The sequence below is a fragment of the Pogonomyrmex barbatus genome, unplaced genomic scaffold, assembly GCF_055798465.1.
Source record: "Pogonomyrmex barbatus isolate J1 unplaced genomic scaffold, ASM5579846v1 scaffold1, whole genome shotgun sequence".
NCBI lineage: Eukaryota > Metazoa > Arthropoda > Insecta > Hymenoptera > Formicidae > Pogonomyrmex > Pogonomyrmex barbatus.
This window is the reverse complement of record NW_028297098.1, coordinates 24,798,433-24,824,476: the sequence shown is the minus strand read 5'-3', so window position 1 is coordinate 24,824,476 and position 26,044 is coordinate 24,798,433. Positions and strand designations below refer to the sequence as shown.

The 26,044-nt window shown below is 39.7% G+C and overlaps 1 protein-coding gene across 7 annotated transcripts in view; it reads right to left on the bottom strand.

The window, feature by feature from the left end:
* lilli (AF4/FMR2 family member lilliputian) overlaps positions 1 to 26,044 on the bottom strand; it is a 211,105-nt gene that overhangs the window by 124,506 nt on the left and 60,555 nt on the right. Inside the window, exon 1 of one of the 7 annotated variants that reach the window (XM_011631839.2) lies at positions 9,236 to 10,033. The exons of 5 other annotated variants lie outside the window; for them this stretch is intronic. Coding sequence is in view for 1 of the 2 variants with exons in the window: in XM_089085323.1 (XP_088941449.1) it covers positions 8,692 to 8,744 (53 nt within the window). In the remaining variant the exon portion in view is untranslated. Of the gene's footprint in view, positions 1 to 8,691; positions 8,760 to 9,235; positions 10,034 to 26,044 lie in introns of those variants that run through there. One more of the 7 variants, XM_089085323.1, reaches the window with a different exon arrangement.

Below are 26,044 nucleotides of genomic sequence, written 5' to 3'. Positions count from 1 at the left end.
GTTCCGGTTAACACGAACTAGGACTGACGACGTCCATTTTAGATCTCGAGTGTGTTGCGCGTCAAGAAACCCGTGTCGCTTCCAGTTAAAATAGCGAATTACAATAGAATACGAAATAACTCCTATAAACATCTGTCTACCTCTTGTTAAGCTTCCGGAATTGATCTTCACTCGGCGAAAAATGTATACGTTGCAGTTTCTATCTTGCGATTCGATTAAATTACCGATGGTTAAATATGTATTCAGATTATCTACTCAAGCTCAAAAAAAAAAAAGTTCCCTGATTTTCGCAATTTGTTAAAAATTCCTTCCAATTGTTAAAAATAAATAGTATTTTTAAATATATCTTACAAATAGATATATATTCATTATGCAAAGGTCCTTAGGTCCCTATGTTTTCCATTTACAAAAGTTTATAAATCATAAAATAAAATTAAGAATCTTTCAAATATAAGTAAATCTGAAAAATTAAAAAAAAATTATGATTCCAAAAAATAAATATTTTATATTGTATAAAATTTTCAAAAGCTACCAATAAAAAATTATATAATACATAATCGATATAAAATTCAACTATCATAAAATTAATAAGATAAATATTCGCCTTCATTAAATAAAATTACACCTTGACACATTGATCTTCAATATTGAATATTAGATTAGCCATGCTCTTTAAATTAGCGTGCTGTAATATAATGCTTTAGGATGGATGGGTTCATTATCATTAACAATTTAATCAGTAAACTCTCGATTACAATATAAAGACAAAATATTAGAAGAAGCAATATCAAAGAAATTCTCTAAGAATTCCAGGTTTTCTAGGTAATAGGACAGGCCTGGTGTCAGATTAAAATTCAAGTGAAATAAAATTTCTTTATTTCGTAGAAGCGTTTTAATAATAAATCGACTGTGAGAGAGAGCTCGTAAAATTTCACACACACATACTTCCACAAAACTAAAAGTCCATGAAACTCGTCGCGCGGTAGCGAACGCGTCGTGCGAACGGTATACCGTCGAGAAACGACGATATCTGAAAGAGGAGAAAAGAAGGCGGACGGAGGAGACGAGCGCGAATGAGTTGTCGCGTTTATTTTGAGCCCGGCGCGAAGGCTAAACGGCGAATTGCGAATTCCCGACGACGATTCCGGCGGTCTTTCCCTCGAGCGCCTCGTCTCTCTCTCTCTCTCTCTCCCTCGTTCCCGGATTCGTCCCGGTCCCTCCCTCCGTCAGCATCCCTCTCCCGCGTTAAACGTACGCCGCACACTATTAATATATTATGATAAGCGTGTCGCGTGCGCGTCGTTTTGTGTGCACAGCTTAGAACCGTAATCGCGAGAGCAAAGATGCCGTTTCTCGTGCGACGCGACCGTCGTTTTACAAAGGAGATGGAATAATCGCTGTTACCGCACACTCGGTGTGCGCGGCGATGTGTTTATCACCCGATGACGCATCTGAATTCACCGCTTCCTCCGGGATAAACATTAACGCGGGAGAGAGAAAGAGAGAGAGAGAGAGAGAGAGAGAGATTTTGTGGAATAATGAAAAACGTGCGCTTAGAAAATAGCTGACTTGATCCACACAATATATCTGTTATTTTGCGACTCCCACTTTCAAAATTCTGTTTGCCGAACTTTACCAGTTTCGCATTACGAATCGAGGAGAGAAATATCGACACAATATATATTTGCGTTCGTGTGACATTATTAAACTGAACTATCCTCCATATTTTTCGGCGAAAAGATAGGAAGCTATTTGCCAAAAATCGATACACTTCGACTCCTCGTGTATGTATACGTGTGTCTTTGATCCGCCTTAACAAAACCTCGTTTAAGCTTCATCCATCGAGCGCAATACATCCACGTGATTTCGCACGTGGTGATGTATCTTTAGAGAGTATCGAGGTCGCGCGGCAGAAACCCGAAATAACCCAAACTAACTGCGCTTGTGGTGGCAAGCAAGCGAACAGTGGCGTGAGTCGAGGTAGCATGTCATCGGTGGCATCGGAAATGGATTCAATCTCCTAATGATGTAGATATTACGCGCGAGTTGCGCCGCTCACGTTCCCTCCCTTCCTCGCTCCCTCTCGCCCTCTCTCTCTCTCTCTCTCTCTCTCTCTCTCTCTCTCTCTCTCTCTCTCTCTCTCTCTCTCTCCTCCCTCCCCCTCCCCTCTCTCTCTTTTTCTCTCTCGTCCGCTGACACGGTTACGGTCAGAGGAGTCGATATTACGGCGGATTAGCGAAATAATCTTCCCGTTGAATCACAATCGACGCGGACCCGATGACTCGCCTCCATTGACACTGACACACTGACATCGTTTCGCGCACGGCGGCAGCAAGACGCCGGTGGCGCGGTGACCTTCGAAAGCCATGAGTTTCGTGGCGTTCGCCATCTCGCTAATCTCCTTGAATGCTCCTTATTAAAGCGATTTAAGCCACTCGTCGTGACGTTCCGCTTCGCGCGAAATTCTCCACGGCGGACCGTTCCGCGAACGCCGCCTTCCTCGAGGGAATACGTCACGTTTCTCGTTTGAATATACGAATCTTCCCTTCGCGAGAAACCAACTTGCGCTCGCTTAACCTGGAGACGACCCCGGTTGCCTTGCATTCGCGGAAGTAACCCTAAACGTTCCCGCAGATGCGAGACGCTTTCTATAATGCGTCTTTATACGCTTTATTCACTGCGACGCAGTTGCGATTTTATCGATAATAAATGATCGCATCATTTCCACAATGAGATTTTTTTCCTTTAAATGACTAATGCGGTTTATCAATAAGATGTCAAAGTTCTCGATTAGTCGCCACTCTCATATTCTCGAGTCTATTTTAAGTCCAAGTCAATCAAATTGAATTATTCTGTGAAAAAAATAAAAGAAAATTCTCCCCTCCTTTCCCCTTTCACGAGATTACGATCAAATTGGTAACAATAAATTAATAAATTCTGATAACTTCTCATTATTGCGTAATAAAATTAGTTATTTTAAAGATATTATATAGTTAACTGTATTATTTAGCTGTATTAATAATTGTCAATTTTATTCATTAATAACAGAAATAATATTAATAAATGCATATTCACTCGCATCTCGAAAATCGAGAAAGCGTTTATCGTTTCGCCGCGGCCAGAATATTTGTTCCACGCACTTTGAAAATAGTCGCGCGACGATGTCGTGAAATTTCGATCGGCGAGTTCACGGACCAGCAGTGGTTTCTTTCAACCAGGTCAGGATTTCGATTTTCTTTTCTACCGCGCTGACATTGAACGCATTTAGCGACAATGCCAAAGAGAGCCACGCAACGCGCTTAGCTTCGTATTACCTCGGCATAATTGAAATCCGTACGTTCAGTTACGGCTTACTCATTGTGGGCATAATCGATTACGCAACGCAGGCAACGGCAACACATGGTGGCGTGCCGAGTTTATGAATACGATATACGCGGTAAAAACGCTTACCGCTCGCGAAAAGCAAAGAGAGCGCACGTCGAGAGAGAAAACGAGTTGAGAAATCTTTCTAAACTGGAAACGCATAACGGGACGCGCGCGTCGAGATCTCTCTCACACACGTTTACATTATACGTTCAGAATTTTCAAAAGAGTAGTACTAGAATTTAGAGACGTGACATAAAGCTTTGCTGAAGTCAAATATAAAAAAAAAAATAAATTGTAATTCCGTGGTCAAATCTAAAAAAATAAATTGTAATTTTGATTGCTGGTGAATTAGCTGATGAAACATTGTTTTAAAAACATACATCATAATTTGATGATTATTTTGCCAAGATTGTAGAATTTTTTTTCTCTCCAAAAAATCCATAAATCCGAAAATTGAGATTTCAAAGTTAAATTTACATTGGCACAAATAAATGGAAGCGCGATCGTATCATCAAAGAGTTTTAAAGCGATTTTTAGTTCCTGCTCAAATGTAACAAATTGTTGCTAACAACATTACCGGACAAACGGGGATTAACCTCAGAGCGTTGAATAAACGATGCTAATAATAATAATAATAACAATAAATCGCTCATCGCACATATCAGAAACTCAAACTCATCGCGAGCGCACTCAATTCATTCGCGTTCATTATCACCGACGGACGGGCGGGACGGACATTATCGGATATTATCAGCGCTCTTGTGCCGTCGGATATATCACGACGTGCCGATTCGCCTCTCGAATCGCCGTTTTCAAATCAAATCCACCTGACGCGGCAAGCGGAGCGTGAGCCGTGCGCGGGAACAAACTCGGTTCACATCGTAACCACGAAGCCGTAATTTTATTATGAAGTCGAACACCCCCCGCGGGGGTGACACTTCGATGTGCGATGAGGCCGCCACGACGACAATGCCTCGGCTCCTCGAGAACCTCCGTCGTCGTCGTCGTCGTCCCACCGCCCGGCAATAACTACATTCCTCGGTACTTTTACGACGGCAGGATTTTTCCCGTCGTCCCGAACTCTTTTAATGATCATCATAAAAGAATTTCTTCGCGTGGATTTCGGAATTTTTCTCCTCGCGGAAAACGAAGATAGTACGCGCGTGTACGTAACGCCGATAAAATTTAGCTCTCATCGTTGCATCTCCTTTCCCATCGAGTCTCCTTTCTCAAAGTGTTTTCGCTTATTTTCCTGCATTTCCCTCTCGCGCGGGCCTAAGACCTATACTCGTAAATCATTGACGCGTGTAAAATGTCCTATGACGCAAATAGCAATCTTGAGAGGCGTTTCGAATAATATTGTCGTGACGGAAAACGCGAACGACAAGTTATTTTGTTATTATTGTTTAGACATTCGATTTTATTCAATTAAATTATAAGTTTCTTGACAAATTTATTTTTTCAAATGTAATTTAAAAAATATTAAATCCTCGCATGCTTAATTATTTAAAATTATAGTTATTTTTTAAACTACTAAGTTTTTTCAATCGACTAATTTGAATTTTAATTTGACATTTCTTTTTTTAAAAAAACCTACCGCGAGTTTTTACGAGTCAACGTATTATGTTAATTAAAAAATAAAAAATAAACGTTATCTGTATCTCTCAATGTTGATTTTAATTTTCTTGTATTTAAAGTGCACATAAAATGTATATAAGATAATAATCGCGGGACTTGGCAACCCGATGTTTTTGACGGAGGATGTTTTTGATGTGTCTCACGCGGCCATTTTTAAAAGGCAACCATGACTTCTCGGCATTACCATCGGATCTCTCTCTCTCCTTTCAATCGTTCTACTCTTCTTATGTAACACAAAGTTAGCGCGGCGACACGCGATGGCGAGAAAGAAAAGAGCAAGAGTTACACTTATTATTATTCTGATTATTATTGCAGTTGTTACATTGCATTTCTTTCGATCAAATAAAAAATTATATATCAAGTTTATCAATCATTAATCACAGCTCAAGTTTATCAATTATTAATCAACTCGAAAAAATTTAAAAAATGCACGATAAATAAAAACAATGCGCGTGTGTATGTGTTTATGCGCGTAAATCAATTTCCCACATATAAAATTTGTTTAATTAAATATTGATTTGCTAAAAAAATTATTTAATATACAGAACAAACATAAATTGCTTTTTCATAACAAATCGAATTACACACACACACACACACACACACACACACACACACACACACACACACACACACACACACACACACACACCACACGCGCGCGCGCGCGCGCGCGCGCACACACACACATACACACAGTAGCAAATGACAACAAATACTTCGATGCCTTATGCGAGAAAAATAACGCTGATAGTGTGACGTCAGCGCAGCGTTCAGTCGAGCATAATTAATTAGCGACTATCAGTACGTCTAAAAGCGTAACCACTTGGAAAAAAAAAAAAAAAGAAAGCAAACATCAGCGTCGAGCAATTTTATCGATATCATGCATTATTATTCATGAAAAATACAAGATAATGAGATCGAGTTGTGTACATGATTACGCGCATATTAGATAGCATAGTGAGAACTAAGTGTGAGACTATGTCAGAAGAAGCAAGAAGATGCAAAAGAAGATGAATTGAGATGAAGTTTCAAGATGTAGTTTCAAGGTTGTATAAAATTCTGCTAACTGGATCATTTTTCTTCCATATCGAATCGATCTTAAAACATGAAAAAATGTTTAAAAAAAATTGTACATCAGAAAAAAGAAATAAATCTGGAAACCCAGCTTATAATAAAATATATCGATGTATAATAAAAATATTATGATTATTAAATATGCTTAATGATAGATTATAAATCTACCATTTTATTCTAGCCTTCACTTAACGAAAAATAATTAAATTTTAGTTTGCTTTGCTACCAAGATAATTATTTGGTAATTAAGAGAGTACAAAAGGAAACAGACGCAGTAAAAAAAATACAATTTATCTAAGAAAAAACTGACATGAGACAAGGATGAGGATCGCTGAAAGCTGATTGACTTCGTTAAAACGAGATTTCAGAAACATCTTTACATATTCTATTCTTTGTATCTCTTTCCACATGTGGACTTTTGATCTCGTGCTTCTATGACGTCATCGAAGAACGCACTTCCCCCATCTGCTGTGCTCTAAGAAAAATGCGGCCGAAGCGGAGAAGATTCATCGTCCTTGGACAACGATAAAGTCTCGGGAGGGAAAATCCAGGACACGCGGCCGGTTCGTAAAATAACGAGATTTATTTTATGGACAGAGATGGATCGGCCGTAAAACGTCGCTCGGAAACGACCTGTGACGTTTTTCCTGCTTCTTGCAACGCGGTGGCACAAAGCGGCTCCTAACATCTTCAGCGTTTTTCCTTAAAGCCATGCGATATCCGGCCCACGCGACTTCTTAACTCCTTATCCGTAGCTAATAAGTATACTTAGCCACATTAACAAAAGCGTAGCAAAAATATGACATTATAATACTTAGCATCTCACGGAGAAACATGTATACAATATCATTATTTTTTAAATATTATATTATGATATAAATATCTGAATAAAATAGTGACACAAAATTAAATCATCAATAAAATTGTATATATTATCCCTTATTTCTTGTAATTCCTTATTCTTTTTCACTTTTTTGAAATTTATAAATATCACTATCTATTGCTGTATCATTTATCTTAAGGGGCAAGCCGAACGGTAAAAGGTGTGACAACAGATGCCAGATAGAATCCCGTGTCAAAGCTTAACACGTGACTACTCCCGGGACTAAGTTACGCTCATTTACTTTCAAGATGCTTTACCGCTTTCTTTTAGTCGCCGACGTGAAGATACAACTGTGAAAAAAGAAAAAATGGTTAGCTTCGTTATTTCGGTTATATATCAATAGTCTTCCGAACGGACTCGACGAGAATTTACGATACTTTTGCTTAAGATAGATTTTTCAAACGACGTTTCTCTCCCTTTCACGGAAATAAAACGAAATCGAGCGTCTCACACGAATTCTCGCGCAGCTGCATATTTCTCGACTAAAACTAGGAGTAGGAGGGAAATCCGTCTTTAAAGAGCAGATGAACATCGAGGCGACCAAAGTACGGCGTTCTCGGCCGGAGATTTCTCCGCCGTCCACAAACAACGGGCATTAAAATGCGAGCGAATACTCTCCCGCATTGCGCACAACGTCGCTCGACGACAAAGTGTTATCGTCCGGTGACGACGGCGCCGGCAAGAAAATTGCTTTCTTCGCGTATATACGGCGGATTTCCCGCCGGAACGGCGAGCACACATCGGACAAACATGATTCATAAAAGCGTCGCTTTGACAACGTTAACGCGAACGCAAGATGAATCACACGGTTGGCGGCGAGCGCATTGTTTTCGCCGCGCTATTTTGGGAACTTTGTCGCGCAAATTAAGCGTCGAATCAAACAATAGGTGGCACGTTTACACCGCAGGAAATTTTTCAACGGTAAAATCGAGCGCGTACAACCGACATTCGCGTGTCAAATATAACGACCGTGCCAAAAATAACAAGCTTCGAAAATTCCCGGGAAAATGTTTGGGAAGTTTTGATAAAGTGATACGGATTAACTCTGCCGGGACGTGCCCACTGTCTCTTTAGGATTATATCGCATGCAGATATAACCGTTGTGACATAACAACACTCCGCTAAAGACATCGCTCTGAAAAATGCGTTTATGAAGTAGCGGAGATAATCGCAAAAACACTTGCGCAACACGTCGAAGCGAGACGCGAAATGCGAGACGGCGGGCGCGAGAGAGAGAGAGAGAGAGAGAGAGAGAGAGAGAGATTGCGATAATCAGCGAATAACGCAGTCTTTGTCGACGTTGACTTTTCACGCTGATAATTATCAGACGATTTTCCCGAGTTCCGCCGAGAAGAGCCGCCGTCGGCTAGGTGCAAAGTACATTTTCGTTGTGGCTATCGACCGATCGACCGACCTCTCGTCGAAGGCTGGAGCTGCGAGCCTAGATCGCGGATGACCCTGACTTTTCGAGCCGGATCGATTATCTCGAGACAACATTCAACACGATTGCATTGGATTGGATTGGATGACGCTTCCGATGCAGCCGCTCTCGTTATCGCGAGAGATGATACCTGGTATCTGTAGGTGACAATGATGCGGACTTAATCCGTCGAGCCCTGACACACACAGGGACGGAAAAGCCACGCGATGCCTCCACTGCGATAACGTCGACGTCGCTCAGACCGACGCTTAATTGGAGCGATATTTTCAAACAAGCAAACGATTACCCTTCGATGCGTCCAGCTAACGCGCAGTTCCCCCGATGATCTTGCGTCATCATTCTGCGCGATTACCGAGAATCCGACCGTTACAAACGGCGATATCGATTCCTACACCGTAATTCGAAACAGACGTAGACGTCTTTCGTGAGAGATGCAAATTGGAGCACCGAGAGCACTTTCTCGTTCTCGAACTACATATGTATTATGTATTTACGCGTCACGTTCGATGAAGAGAAATAAATTATCGCCTGACACGTAACGTGACAGAAATGGCCAGATAATTTCCCGCGTTACCGTTCTACATGATCAGACATGGTCGTAGAAAACGCGACGTATTTCTTGGTTCTCGCGACCTTGAACAATCGCGCGTGATAAACCAGCCTTCCGAGTAACGAGAAGCAAGCTGGCGCGATGCACCGCGGTAGAGTTACGCGCAACGTTGGCTGATTACGGCTCGTTTCGCAACGGAACCGCCGCGAACTAGCTGGGGGCCCACAGCACGCTCGTGAGGGGGCGGAGGGAAAGAGAGGGGGAGCGAGGGGACTCTCACCGTGCGTTCAGGAGGAGCCTCGAACGACGCCTGCTGTTGCTGCTGTCGTCGTCGCGCGGCCCGAGGGCGATCTCGACGTCGAGTTATCACTACGATCACCGGGGTAATCACACGAGGCACTCGTCGACGACGGCGAAGGCACTCTCATTCTCTCGCCGAGTTCGCGCGCCGTGACGTAAGCGGCACGAGGGGAGCGGCTAATCCAAGAAGCGCGCGCTCCTGCTCGTCGCACACACCGGGGAAGGAAGATCGGAGGAAAACTCCTCTCCCGCGGGAGGTAACACACTCGCGGCGATGAGGGAACTCATTCGACGGACACCACGTCGCGCACTCGCGGCGATGACATATCTCGATAACGACGAGCGATCGAGAAACCCAAGCGACCGAAAGTGGCGAAGTGGACGACGCTCCGGGAGGGGGAGGGGGGGGAGAGAAAAAAGGGGGGAGAATCCGATATCCGCACCGGCACTGCGTGTCTCGCGCGAGACAACGCGCGACTATCTCTCTTTCTCTCTCTCTCTCTCTCTCCCTCTCTCTCTCTTTTCTCGCGATTATCTTTGAGCGGCACGCACACACGTAGAACAAAGAGACGTACACTCACACGGACTGTAAAACCGACGAGACGACGGGTTATCGAGACGACGAGGACGAGACCCGCGAGAACGTACGTAGAGCGCGAACGAGCGTTCCGTACCAGACGATGGTCGACGAGAAACTGGCACCTTCCGGTCGAGACGGGGCAGAGGGCGCGGGACGGGAGCGAGATAGACGCGCACGCCGACCGCGAGATACACACACACACACACACACACACACACACACACACACACACACGTACGCGCGCGTATGTGGGTGCCCCGTAGTAGTGTATCGGTACGCGAGAGGAGCGAGCGCGTGTCGGCGGGCGATCCGAGAGAGCGCGCGCGGAGAGGGATGGAGACCGAACGAGGAAGAGCAAAGAGTGGGAAAGAGGAAAGGAAGCGGGGTGCGGGAAGCGGGGTGCGGGAAGGAGGACGGAGGGGAAAATCCGCGACACTAGCGACCACCGTCACGGGGACGGCCAACTACTACTCCTCGCTCTTTTAACAGAGACCGAGAGAAGGAGGGAGAAAGACAGACGGACAGATAGCGAGAGAGAAGGAATCACAGAGAGCTCGCGGTGCACACGCCGCAAGAGCACGAGGAGAGGAGAAAAAGGCGCGCGAGCGAGCGAGCGAGCGAGCGCGTGTGCGCGCACGTGTTGGTATGCGTCTTTCGTGTGCGTGGGGAAGAGGAGAGCGAGAAAGAGAGAGAGAGAGAGAGAGAGAGAGAGAGGGAAAGAACGAGCAGTCGGGAAAAGATGAATCGAGAGAAACTGCGAGAGAGAAAGAGCAAGAGTTATATCGGATACACACATACAGAGACAGGGAGGAGGGAGCGAGACGGAGGAGTGGGAGATTATCAAAATGGCCGCGCGCGCAACCTACTCCACGTCCTCCTCCTCCTCCTCCTCCTCCTCTTCCACAACCTCCTCCTGCTCCTCCGCCACCTCCGCCGCCACTATTCCTACGTCGCTATTCCTCCGCCTCGTCCGAGCGCGCCGCGCCACGCCGCGCCACGCGGAAACCGCCAGGCGCAATGCCGTCCGATGTAATGGTAGTAGACTATCGTGATAGTCTCGCGAGCTGCGATGATGGTAGTGGCTCGTGCTCGATGCGGTGTAATGTATATAAGTCGATGAAACGGACTGAGAGAGCGGGGGAAGGAAACAGAAGCTGTCGCCGTCCGCGCAAAGTCGAGATGAAGAACCCTTACGACGTTTAACGAGACGTCTGGATTTTTGCAGCCGAAAGTTATTGCGAGAAGATAGAAGAGTAATGCGAGCTTGAATGATAATTAAAGCTCATGACGCACGCACAATTAATCAATATAAATTAGATTTGTCAATTAAACAAAACTGTAACCATTGAAGGCGCGCATGAAAATGAAAGCACCAAAACAAAGAGAAAGATAATCTCTCTGATAAAAATAATGTATAATTAATAAGAATAAATTTCTTGCTTGGCAAAAATTGACGCAAGTCGACTTCGTTAATACGTAAAAAAAAGAGAACTCCATTAATGATCAACTTGCATAGGCAAAGGCCCATTTAGCCGGCGTGTAAATAATTAAAAGCGGATAGCTCACTATTTTAGCCGTGACGATTAATCGTCGTTTATGAGTAATAAGCGCGGCGGCAATTTGTTTTGGGATATTGCGCGAACGACAAGACACCTGCATTATGCACGCGCATTTCGCGTGCGCGATCCGTAATTACGATAATTAATATGTCGCGCGTAATGTAACGCGAAGTGCAGAAATAATTCAACGGCGTCGCGAAAAATCGGACGGCGCCAATTAATTCGCTCTCCTCTGAGAAGAGAAACTCTAATTGCGCGTGGCTGATTTCACCATGCACGGAGCAGCCTATGCGTACGTATGTGTGCGTGTGCGTGTGGGTTAAATACATATTTATGTGATCGCGGAGACGAAAAAGCGCTTCTCAACGAGAGATCCCTCAGCGCCCCATCCCACCCTACCCCGTCCCGCCCCGACGCGACGCGACGCGACGCGACGTGACGCGAGCGTTTCGCCCGTAAATGACACCGATTTAAAATTGCCAACTGCGATGCAACCCCTGCTCCCCCCGCCCCATCTCCACCTCCCCCCCCATCCCCGACACGCAGTGCATAATATCGCGTTAAACTCGCTTTGAAATTCGAGACGTACCCGTCGACACCCACCTACACGATTAATTCCCGAACAAAGCGCTTTACAATGAAAACAGTGCCCGGTGCGAAGCGGCGTCGGCGTCGGCGTCGACGTCGGCGGCGGCGGCGTCTGTCGGTTTCGGCGGGCAGTTGACTGCGAAAACCGTCTTGCATATAATGCACCGGATCGATACACGCGCGGTCCCGCGCACGGCGAAAATGTAACACAATCGCCGTTACACCGTGGCACGACGTGATTCGAACAACAGGAGCGTCTGAAGTTTCGACCGCGTTCCGAAAAAGTGACGCATCAGGGAGATTCCCGATTTTAATCGAAATGATCGGAAATTCGACGGAAGAAAACGCGAACGCTAAATGTGGAAACCTCCACGTTTGTTTCGAGAGAGATGGATAGAATGTTTGTCATACCTATCCTAAAATATTTATCGAGCTTATTTTATATGTCATAAATTACCGCAAATAGCAAAACTAGCTTTTTATTATCTATAATTGTCCTCCCTATAGACAAATTCGTCCTATTCGGATCATTATTTTAAGAACGCGACAGTAGAACATGTCTGAGTATAATTTCAATTTCTGCCAATCTTTACTTTGTTCGAAATATATTTGTACCTCAAATTAAAGTATTAAATATAACATGTCACCGAAAATAATAATTTTTTACAGACAAATTTTTCATCAAAATAGCTTATAAAGTGGGACGAATTCGAATCGATTCGAATCATAAAACAAAAATGCCGCATCTCTTTTATAGCTCTCGATTTAAAAATTTCTAACGTGTCTAGCCAACCTAATGTAGATCGACATAAAGATTTTACCCTAACATCTTGATTGTCTGGATGACCAACGATAAAGGTGCATTTACCATATTCTCTTCGACATATATTTTATTTAACTCGTATATTCTCCCTTCGCGCGGGGATAATTGATTTTGAATATTGAAAGAGATATTTTATCGCGCGGTAAGCAACAGAAGAGACGTCAGCGGCAGTTCAAGGCGGTTCGAGTGGAAATCATTCGGTCGGAGTAACTCGTCGCTGATACTACCGGGCGAGCTTGAAGCGAAACGCCATCAAGCCGCCGTCTGTCAATCACTCTGCTAAATTGGCGTGCCGGGGAAATCCTGGCGGTTCCACCATTCGGCTCGATCTCTCGCGCTGACAATCGCAACAACGTTCAGAGAGATCGTTCGGTGACTGGCTGATGCCCTGACCTACACCGCAGCTCTCGCCGTTGTCCGTCGAAAAGGCGGAAGCGAGAGAAGAGAGAGAGAGAGAGTATTTGAGGGAGAGAAAGGATCAACGGTGTTTACCTTTGTTCAACGCCCGATATAACCCGTCGTCATTTTATTACTTCTATTGAACGTCAGTAAGAATCGATTTGGAATAACATTGATAAATTTTTCATCGACCCCCTCGATGTATTAACTTTTCAAGTCTCTGTCTTCGAAAATATTTCTCCTTGCAAAACGCAACTAAACACAAAATGTGACTTTCCTCTCGCTCTTAAGAGAATGGAAATCAGGGATAAAGGGAGAAAAGAAAGGGGGGAAAAGAAAAAGATCCAAGAGAATCTATTTGTCTTCTCTCTCCGGTGGCTTCCGTTTACTTTTCCTTGACCGCCATCCGCCGCTCTGTTATTATCTCGAGTAATCGATTATGTCTCTGGACCGCCGCTGTGTCATCTTAACCTTCGTATCAAAGTTCTATCTTTTATCGTATAGGCGACGTCGTATAATAAAATAATTATCCTAGCATACACGTTACTCGTTTTATTATATTATGTTAAATCTAGAAATCATCAGGCGCTTGTGAATAATAAATATGTAATAAATAACAGTGTCAATGTTTTGTTTTCATAAATCTTTCAATGTATAATACTGCGCAAATCAGTGTTTCTCAAACTGTTTTCGCAACTTTATTATACAAAATTATTATAACCATAATAAATTTAAATATTATAGCTATATATAATAAATTTAAAAAAAAAACGCTTAATCATGTTGCGAATATTAACGCTTGTACTTATTATGTATATTAAATAATAATGACAATACACAAGAGAATAAAATTTACTATTAAAACAGAATTATTTGTATTTTACATTTACCGGTAAGATATAAATATTTTAATACAATTTAAGTCTTGTGAGAATCACTAGTACAAGATTCAAATAAAATTACGATTCATAATTTTCATGACGTCGTTATTTTGTAATTTAAATTATACCATTTTTATAATTATTATATTGGCACCCATGTAATCTTCGATTATTTGTTATTTATATATTTTTTATTTTTAAATAAAAATAACGTAGAAAAATGTGAAGACAACGAGAGAAGTCGAACAAAAGAAAAGGGGGATGAAATTCTGCCTCTCCCTCGAATAACTTCCTGATTTATCGTTCTTGTTATCTATTAACGAGATAACGCTTCAAATTATCGCTCGTATGTCGCTATAGAAAGAAAAAAAAACAAAATAGAGTTCTCTCTCTTTCTATGTAGATAAACAAACAGCACAATGTTAACGAGATAAGGAACTTTATCAGATCGTAGAATTCTAATGACAAGCGATGAACAAGGTCTATAATAGAATCGATCGCGTAGTCTTTCACGACACGAAGATTATACAGTACAGTAGTATAATTACTTTTATATTTACTTTTTAATACTAATGACGTCTACAAAATTATTTCGAAAATAATCTTTATTAGACTTAATCAATTAATTATAATTATCTATTCTTTTTACAGATAAGTGTAACACTATACGATACGTATGAAATATGCCACGAAAGGTACACGTCACATATTTTGATAATCATAATCTTCTACATTTTCTTCTTAGTGATGACTTAATTATATAAATAAATGAAATGCAATATTTGTGTAGATAAAGCATGTATTTTCAACAAATCGTTAATATTGATACGTCATCATTAGTGATCCGAAGGATTTTTTGCAGGCTTTAATTATTACAAGTAACGGCAGATTCGCGAGCCGTGCCAAAATTTTTCAAGCTATTATATCGAAAGTAAAGTACCGCGAAATTAAATAGCAATTACGGGAAAGTGCAAATTCGCATTCATGCAAGAAGAGAAAGAGAGAAAATGGTGGAAATCATATCTCCGCGAATTAATCGGCAATCACTATTCGTCATCTTGCCGCGGTAATTATCGGCTCGAGTGTTAAAATATTTTTAAAGAGCAACTTTTATTCTGGCAATGTTATAAAGTCACAAAATTTATATGTTATCACAGATAAAGCAGTGGTATCTCAAGAAAAATTTATGTGATATTCTGATGCGAATAAGTAATTCTAGATATTTCACTAAAAATTCGAACTTAAGCTCTGACAATATATATATATATATATATATATATTCATATTATCTTGGTTATCTAATAATTCGGTACATTTAAATCATTAAACTCACTAAATTTATATACATTTCGAAAAAGTACTGTACGAAAAATTGTTAAATTCTTATATTAAAATAAAATCCTATTAAAAATTTATTTCAAAATAAAGTTGCATATATGTGACATTATTTGTTATTCAATATTATTAATATTCAATATTAAATATTAATTTAATTAGAATTGTAAAAATCACAGGTAAATAATTCTTCATTTAAAATATAGCCTTCGGAAAAATCAGTATCAAAATCATATTTCAATATTGTTACGTACTATTTGTAGAACAATAGTTATGATTGTAATTAATCAAACAAATAAATATTAGAGATTTTTAATAGAATAGTGTATACGTACATATGTAGTCTCAGATGAAAATACAATACAAACTCCCAATAAAAATGCGCGAGATAAATATGTGAAACAACCGCGACTTTATGGAAATTCGAATCGCGGCGCGTAACAGGAGAGATAATTTACGCTACGTTCCCGGTATTTGTGGAAATGCGTGGAGTCGCGGAATAAATTCAATGCCACGAATAAAGGAGCCAACTAAAACGAGAATCGCTTCTCCTTGCCGCAATTACAGCCTGGAATAAATTCGTTCATAGCCGCGGAAAAAAATTTCAACCGCAATGAATTTCGCAAATTTTTCAAATACGCCGCATATTTTCGCTAAACATTGCTATCAGCTTTCCCAATCGAGTTCTGAATATCGAATATTCGTGTTAAAATTGTTCATTGTTTTTTTAAAATCAATCATTTTATAAATACGTCAATTTACCGTCATTATATTAACAAATAAATTTTCTATATATATATATATATATATATATATATATATATATATATAATTTTAAATAGTGTTCCTCAACAACTTGTAATATTTCCAATCTATATATCATTAGAATATGCAATTAAGATTAATCAATATAAAGTTGTTAGAAACATATTAAACAAGTATATAATAACGATAGATACAATCAAACGCACTGTGAGTTTTCCATCGATTTTATATATAAATTTATTTATAAATTTTAAATTACACAGGATACCTGTGCAGAAAGCGAATTTGTTTTCAGTAAAAAGTTGGAATAAATTTCACTAAATTGCTCTCATAGTCACTAGATTGCGACTCAGAGTCGCTGTCAGAAATACTGTTTTTAGGATCTATTGTTAACTAATAATACTCAATCTTCAATCTACATTTCTCAATTGTTTTCGCGAGATGAGATAACCAATTTTCAGAAATAAATGAAGAAAAATATCCAATTTGTGAGAGACAAATGTTATCTCTCGTGGAGTACAACTTTAAGTCATTTTCGCAAGAAGAAGCGTTCGGTTTCCACGTAAACGACACGCTGGATTTCTTTCTGCCATCGATGGTGAGTAAGACTCGAGGTAATAATAGAGTCGCCAAAACCTAGATCTTAGTCAGGGGATTATTTTTATCTGTGTGCCGCAGAGAGCGGGACGAATCTCATTTTCCACCTCGCTTGAACGCGGCTGTTTCTACAGCAATTTATATCTCCCTGCCTTCGGCCTTGGACATAACTAGCCAGCTGATTTGACAAAACACACAGCGAATGCTTGAGATCGTCCGACAAGACAATTTCGATACGGCAACGGGCTTGATAACAACGATAATTGTAAGATTTGTACGAGCGATTACGTAAAGAAACGATCGAGATAATGATTCAATATCAAAATTATGCAATTTACGGATCGATTTAGATAAAATGTGTACTATGTTAAATAATTTTATGTATATACAGAGCATCGAAAAATTTTTGCTATTCTTTTCAGGGACATTTTTACAAATACGTTAAAAAATCTATTCTTCAGTAAATATATGATTTTATTTAGTGTTTCACTATTATGATAAGCGTATCATCATAATTCTTATATAAAGAACGGTAATACCAAATCCAATATAATTTTTCATAATTTATAATTATGATGTAAGAATTAAAGATTAAATTTCGCGACAAAAAAAGTATTTTACATACCTTTCGTCGTTGAAAATCCCAAAATTCATTGCCACGTCGCCCGTGATGTATAGTTCGCGATATAAGCAATTTATAAATACAAATAAAAAAAAAAAAAAATTAGATAGACACCTAAGATTCTGTCTACCAAGTAACGTCATTCTATCGTTCGAAGTTTTACTTCACTTCTTCGGCGGACATTTCACATGCTATCGCATGCTATGAAAACGCGGCTGATTAGCGCGACCGCATAATGACCGCCATTATGCCGACCGGGAGAAAGAAAGAAGGAGAAAGAAGTTCGCGGCGAGTTCGTCCAGTTCGCCGGAGTTCGCGAGTTTGCCGATCAGTTCGCGCAAGCTGGCGCAAGTCGCGGTGTTCGTTCACTTTCGTTGTTCTCTCTCTCTCTCTCTCTCTCTCGGATGCAGTTTGCGTCGGTAAGAATCTACAGGCGCGCGGTTGTGTTCCATTGCCCCAGATAAGACCAGCTACCCCCTACCCATCGTACGCGCGCGTACTCCTCCTCCCGCCCCCCCCCCTCGCCCCGCGCGTACTCCTCATCACCGTGAGAGAAAGAGCGGTGTGGTCTCTTACGTTAGCGAGAGAGCTTAGGCGAGAACGCTACCGGCGATGCGTATATAAAATTTCTCGTCCCCGTCGACGCTAAAGCTCCCGCGAAATATCGCCGATACTTCCCAGGCGCTGTATAATAGGTCGACAGGAGCAAGTTTTATGGGCCGCCACGGAATTGGATGAGTTGAGATTTTACGCCGGGGTTATCGCGATGAATCCCGAGGAAAGTTTCCTTCCGGCGAGATCAACCGACAGTGTCTTGAGAGACTAACGATGCTCTCCGTAATTATCGCGAGATTACTATGATTGAAGTAGCGCGGGCACGAATTTTGACGGAAAATGAAGATCTCGATTCTAAAAATCAATCAACAAATGCGAGATCTTTTCGAGATTGTAAAAATAAATATCATTTATCAAAATGCGACTTTTATAACTTTTATAATTTTCACAACAAACATTTTGAGTAAATATACAATAAATATTTCAAGAATTCAAGATCTGAAAGTATCTATTAAAAAATAAATTTTTAAATAAATTATCGCTTCAAAAGTAATGCAAATTTTTGGCGTCGCAAAAACAGCAGAATTCCAGAAAAAAGATTTATAACATTGTTTAAAAGTCTAAGTCGATGCAGCGGTGTTCGTAATAGTAGAAAGTGCGATAAATCGTATTTTCGGCTAATTGAATTTATTTTACATTATACGAAGAGACATTTCCGTGTGCCAAAAAGGCATAAACCACAGTTAAGTTAAGTTTCGCAAGTTGAACTACGAGGAGCGCGGTGTCGTAACACGGGATGCATCAAAGTCGAAAATGACTTTCTCCTCCATTAACCGGAACGGTTAGCCGAATGAATGTGCAGTGAGTTACGTTTCGGCGCGTGTGAACGCTTATGCCATCCGATAAAGCGAAAACTACCGAACTTCGCTGCGAGAAACGAGCGATTTTAATTGGCACCGACCGCACGATCCGATCCGTCACTCCATTATGAATTACTGCCGCGAAATTTGCGCTGCACTGCCGGCCAAAAATTGCCACGTTGAGTAAAATACGTATCTCAGAATGCGAATTTGCCCTGTCGGTCACGTGTTCACGGTTTCGCGAAAATCACGAAACAAAACGATACACACAACACACACAACATTTTATGCGCGCGCGCGCGTGTGTGTATGTGTGTGTGTGTGTGTGTGTGTGTGTGTGTGTGTGTACGTGTGTGTGATCGAATAAGTTAATTTCGCTTAACAGATCACTTTTAAAATATAAAGATCTTTTGGAAGTAAATGTTTTGGAAGTGAAAGAAGAAATTTTCTATCGAGTGTCTTTTTTAAACATTGAGTAATTTAAATTAATCTTTACAAAGCACGTCTTTCGACAAATGCGATATGTTTAATATATTCTTTAAACATTGTCGGTCATTGCTTGAAAAAATACTGAATAGTAAAAAGTTGCGTGGTGTATTATATTAGCATATGTATTGCACAAGAGAGACCCGAGAGACGGATTTAATATCCTGTGTCGAGGTTCTATTTCGCATTGCGGAAAGCGAATGTGTCGGTGCGTTTATATACACTTTTCGCGACATGTTTGTTTCCCTGTTGCGCGCAAGAGGTCGATAATAATTTGCAAATATATAGCCGGCAAATTTGTTCGCGGCGGCGACGGCGGGTTCGAGCGGGTTCGAGCGGTTGCGAAGGCGCGACACCGCGTGGTCTCTTATTTTATAAATTACAACGAGGGTTACACCGCACAGTCGCTGAATATACACGAGATACAACCCCATCTTGTTTATGCTCCAGGGACAGACCGAGCCTTTTCACGCCGCCGCCCGGTTTAGCTCGTTTCGCGGAGGGAGTTAATTACGTAACAAAACCTGAGACGGGGACGTAGAAATAATTATATCCGCGCACATCGCTGCAGTTGTATTCAATGCAAAATTATTCGATTTAATTTAATTTGTGTATATCACTTCCTTTCCGCTGTGATCCATGTTGAAAAACAGCAACGAGCTAAAAATACGTTAATTCGTTCATTAAAATTCAAATATTTTTTTATTATAATTAACAGTTTGAAAAAAATATTAATCACTATGACGGATTTAGTCACCGATCATTTTTAATTCATATTAGAAAAAAAAAAAAAGACTGAGTTTGTTTTCTCAGGCTATGAAAGATTTGTGATAAACATATAAGCATGTAATCTCCAGTGAGGAATAAAAAAAGGAGCTATATATAAGCGAGAAATTAATTCCCCGATTAATCCCCTACAACGAAGAGTGAAATCGCGTTCTAGCTCGAACGTATGTTTTTTCTCTTGTCGATGCGTGTCGATAAGAGATTATCACAGCAAATATAAAGAACAAAAATTATGTACTCGCGGTATTATCGTTGTAATATGCGAGGTGCATCGTAAAGAGAGGCGCGCGCGCGCGCGCGCGCGTGTGTGTGTGTGTGTGTGTGTGTGTGTTCCGACGGAGTGCCGTTGTTCGTGTTCACGTTACATATACCGTGTCTCGTTTTGCCTGTAGCCGACGAGAATTACGCGCGTGTTCCCGCAGGTAAAATGCAACACGCGCAACTTCTTTTTCACACCGGCGGGGAGGAAGGAGGCGAAAGGGAGAACGGATCCGCCGTCGCGCCAGCGGGGCGGGTGGGACGGCGGGGGAAGGGTGCTTTTCCACCCCCGTGCACCGCCGACGCTTGCGCGGGCTATTTACGGGTTATCGCGTTATCGGCGCAACGTACGTACGTTAACGACACTATATATTTATAATGGCGTTGGTTGGTTGCTTTATCGGCCGCGGTATCGCCCGGCGGGTTCGAGCTCGCCGCTCCCGTTGCCCAGCACGAGCCGAGAGCTAAGAAACGAGCATGGGGCCCCAGTTTTACGGTTAAGTACACTCGTTGCACTTACACACGTGCCGCGCGCCGCGCCCCCATATGATGCATGCCGCACCACGTGCTTCCCCCTCGCACTCGGATGCGGAACGCGAGCGGTCTCTTCAAGACGGTTAATTAAAATCGAGAACCTCCTCCGTCGCGTTTTTTGCCGACGCCGGCGATCGCGGAGTCGTCGTCGCTCCTCTTTGAAACAAACTACGGAGATTAATACCGGAGTTAAACACCGGAGAACACCGGGAAATAACGTGAATTGCGCGCTGTGGCAAATTACGCGCTCGATTCGTCGTTAATTATTAAATAAAATCGAACGTTGTGATGACAACGTTAAATTATCGGACTGTGAGTCTCAACGAGTCGAAAAATCGATAAATTCGCGACAGATTTATTGCTATTATTGAAATCATATTTTCTCAAACGATTAATATAAAGGAGAGAAATATGAGAATATAAATTTGTAATAAATAATAATAAATGAAAAAATAATAAATTTATAATATTCAGATAATTTTTTTTCAAAAGGTTCTTCACACGAAAGGTCATGCGCATAAGATGTAAAAGAATTTAAAAAAGCATTCTCACATCTCACAAAAAAAAACCGTGCAGGAGAAATTAAAGGAAATTAAAGAAAAGAAAAGGAAAGGAAAGGAAAAGAAAAAGAAAATAAAGGAAAAAAAGAAAAACAAAATAAAAAAAAATTAAAGAAAGAAATAAATTAAAGAACGAAGTATCATAAAAGTATCCCCGTAACCTACGGGACACGTGCTATTTTTCGCTTAATTTACATACGATCTGGTAAATTATACATACAGCATTCAATAAAGTTACTAGATCGCATGGGAATTAACACGAAAAATAGTATTGTATGCCGTAGGTTGTAAAAACCACTGAATTACCGATCCATTGAATCAACAAAAAATAAAATCTTACTCTTTCATTTTGTTATGTAATATTAAACATTATCTGTACGCATTCTTCTCTATGTTATATTAAATATCCCTGCTCCGTCCTTGCTTTGTTTGTATTAATAAATATTTATTTATTAGCACAAATAATAGATACTTCAGTGGAGATCCATGTGTATCTGCAATAAATATATGTTTAAAAAAATATATGTTAAAAAATTATATGTTGAGTTATTATTAAACCATGTTAACATTTAATGGAAATTTTCGGGAGGGGTGAGAAAGAGAAGTGTTTCCAACATTTCACCTAACATTTACACAAAGACATGCAAAGACATTTACAAAGTACACATAATACTGAAAAGTTGATTAAAAATCATTAATTTCTAAACTATTGTGATATGTAACTATGTGATACTATTGATCACTGATCACTATTGATCACTGAAAACTGTCTAAGAACAACAAATTTCCAACAAAATATTAACTCTTTCTCTCTCTCTCTCTCTCTCTCTCTCTCTCTCTCTCTCTCTCTCTCTCTCTCTCTCTCTCTCTCTCTCTCTCTCTCTCTCTCTCTCTCTCTCTCTCTCTCTCTCTCTCTCTCTCTCTCTCTCTCTCTCTCTCTCTCTCTCTCTCTCTCTCTCTCTCTCTCTCTCTCTCTCTCTCTCTCTCTCTCTCTCTCTCTCTCTCTCTCTCTCTCTCTCTCTCTGTGTGTGTGTGTGTGTGTGTGTGTGTGTGTGTGTGTGTGTGCGCGCGCGCGCGCGCGCGCGCGCGCGCGTCTCTCTCTCTCTCTCACTCACACACTCACTCACTCACTCACTCACTCATTCTCTCTCAATAACAAGTATTTCAGTTTGGAGATTAGTAGGGCGAAAGGGAGAAACTAGATGCGCAATGAGTGCCGAGAGGGTGCCGAGAGTACTCAGGCGTGAACCATCAAGACCTAACTAGAAATCGATTAACCTGAATGTGACAATTGTCGAGATGCTTGTAACACATATTTCACGTAACAACAGTAATAATTGTAAATAAAGTTGCTCCCATTTGATATTTAATTAATTTAAATCTGATATATAGAGCGAGTTTGCATGATTTTAATCATCGCTCAAACAAAAGAGTTAACTTGAAAAGTTACACTCTTTTGAAGAAACAAAGCTCACCTATTAAAAGTGATTTTATTAAATTCCCCTGCAAGGCCAAACTTTTTTATCTGGAATAAACCATCTATAACATAATTTTTATTTCATGCGACGTGGAGGATGCGCCGTGAAACTAAATGTCGATGCTAAAAGTATCACGAGAGCAGAGCTCCTTCTTCGTACGTTCCTTATTTAAGATCGATCGAATGGGAGGGGGGGGGGGGGGGCTTAAACGACCGTAATAAGCCTCCTAAGACCAAACTGTTGCGCCTCTCGTAGACGTCGCGACGCTCTCGCCTATTTTCCCTCCCGATTTTCTTTTCTATTTCCTCGGATCCCCCGGCTCGTCATCACGATGGTTGTATCGCTCGAGACATAATAATACGGAATAGTCACATGAAACGGGAGATCGTTTGCCGATGGATATCGCCTGCACCATCGGGAGAAAATGGGGGGGAAAAAAGGGAAACTCGCACGAGAGAGCGGAGGCAATAATATTATCATTGGATATCAAGCGAAGATGGATATTTCCCTTTCTTTCTGCTCGAATCGTCAGCTTGTTATGCGATGAGTGTCGAGATTCCTTATAAGGATAACTGATCGGCTTAGTGGCCTTTATTCGCACTTAATTCGGCCTTGAGATCATCCGCGTGGAACCTCAGAGATAATCCTACGGAGTATGTAATTTCCGAGGGAGATACGAGTGTGGTCAATACTTAGCGAGATTATTGCTGAATCTTCTGCCAAAGATGTTTTACAAGCAAGCCGACGGAAGCAGCGAAGTCAATTATATTCCAATATAAACATGGACGAAAATCGTAATTATTATATCGACAAATAATATTAATATTGCTTATATATATATATATATATATATATATATATGTATAATTTGCTTTATATATCATAAATAATATATAAAATATAAAATCACGTACACATTTAAGCACATTTATTAAAAAATATAATTAAAGATAAAATTACTATACAATTTTCTTCGAAAGATTTTCGAAAAGAAGAAATTCTCAGAAAGAAATGTCCAAGTCTCAAAAATGTTCAAAATCAATATTACGAACTTTTTTAAAATAAAACTTTGTGTATATAAAGATAGAATTCCATAGAATAATGTTTCATGTATTCAAAAGATATGTGAAACATGTTAGTTTAGTCTGTTGTTATTGACAGTGGAAAGTAATCTTATCATTAAATGATTGGTAACGCCTCGTCCCTAGTAATCCAAGTAAAAAAAATCAAAATCTGATATCGTGTCGCTTTCTTCAATAAGAAATTGTCATTAAAAAATCATGTAATAATTTCATAATTTTACCCAATCCAAAGAAAAATAAAAAAAAATAAAGAAAAATAAGAAAAATAAATCTGTAGGAGAAAAAAAAATTGAATTTTAAACTCGTAATATTTTAAGACAAACAAATCGAGGTTTCGTTCGTTGTTAAAAATTGCTGTTGACTTGTAAGATATATAAAAATTATTACTCGCATATACAATATTCTCGCATATACAATTACGTTAAAAATAATATATTATAGTGGAATAATATACTTTTATGTGCAATATCAGGCTATTTCTTTCAACCTTAAAGTCAATAAAATAATTAATATCACTCTAAATTTTAAATTAATCAATCAGCATTTGTCAGCATTTAATATGAAAATGAAGAAACCAAAAGAATGATTTATGTAAAAGATCGAAAATTCAAAAGATTTGTCAAAGTGGGATTTACGAAGATAATATATCTTATTGAGTGACATTGGAGTTTTTCTACCTGCTTATGTTGTTTTGTTATTTGAGACTACGGTAGCCTAACACAGACCCAATTTTTTTTTGCATTTCTCGAAAGTCAATGTCCTAGAAATATAATATTAAAAAAATTTGCGTTCTATTTTTTGAAACGAATATAGTGAAAGCAGATGGTCCTTTACTTGGTCAGTCGTCCTTTAAACATCTTTGAACACCTGATGTATTTCGACAAAAATTTCCTCAATCATGTAATTTATCATGTTTTCATCGGTAAACTCATTACGATAAACTAATAAATTTGTCTGATAAATAATCGAATCTTGATCGAGCTTTAAGCGTTTTTCTTGAAATTACTTTTTTAACGGTATTTATAATTAGAATAATTTTTGATCGATTCAAATTTCAAAAATAACTTTAGTGAATAGTTTCAGTTAAACGTAAAAATTAATTCTTAGTTTCTAAAAACAAGATGTTTAATAAATGTAAAATTCTAATGAAATTTTGAATTCTTTTTCGAACTGCCATTTCGCGAAAAACATTATTTTAAAAAATATTTAAGCCTAACTAAAACTACACTCATACAGTTTTGAAATTTTCAAGAATTTTTCATTTCCGATAATTACAACTTAAGCTCCCTACATAGCTGATGGACATATTTTTTGAATATAGAGATTTACGTTGCGCAATACTGTGCAACATCATTACATATGTTTTAAAAAAATTTTTTTAAAACAGGGTTTTTAGATCTTTACCATAGTGTATCTTTAAATAATTTTTTTATTCGAAACAAGGAAAAACATAAATTTCAAAAATGCGTAATTGAGCACATAATAGCATTGCAATATAAAATTTAAATTTAAAAAAAATTTATTTAAAAAATACAAATATATTATCAAAATTAAAAAAATTATTACGTGAAGAAATAATAATAAAGCACACATAAAGTAATAAGCATTAATAATTAAAAAAAAGTTTTCTTTTAGTAATAATTATAAATGAAAATAAAAAATATAAACATAGTCGCGCAATCTTAGAAAAAAAATTTTTTAAAGATATTTCTCTTTTACAAAGATATTTCCCTTTTTTTTTTAAATATTATTCTAATCAAATGGCGAATCTAAATTCTTGAGTTGCGGACACTTGTGGCCTCTCGCGGATAATCGGATTTCAGTTACGAACAAATGGAATCTGGAAAGCGTGCTTCGGTTTACGCAGAATTTGAGTCACGATTCTAACGAGTTTATTTCTAAGGGGAATGCAAATTTCGAGACTTATTTTGCCCATGACATACCGTCGTAGGGAGAAGAGAGATCTTCCTCGCAAAATCAAAGCACCAGCTCGTCTACTTATAACTTTACAGTTCGTCGATAATTTTAAAATCGATATTCG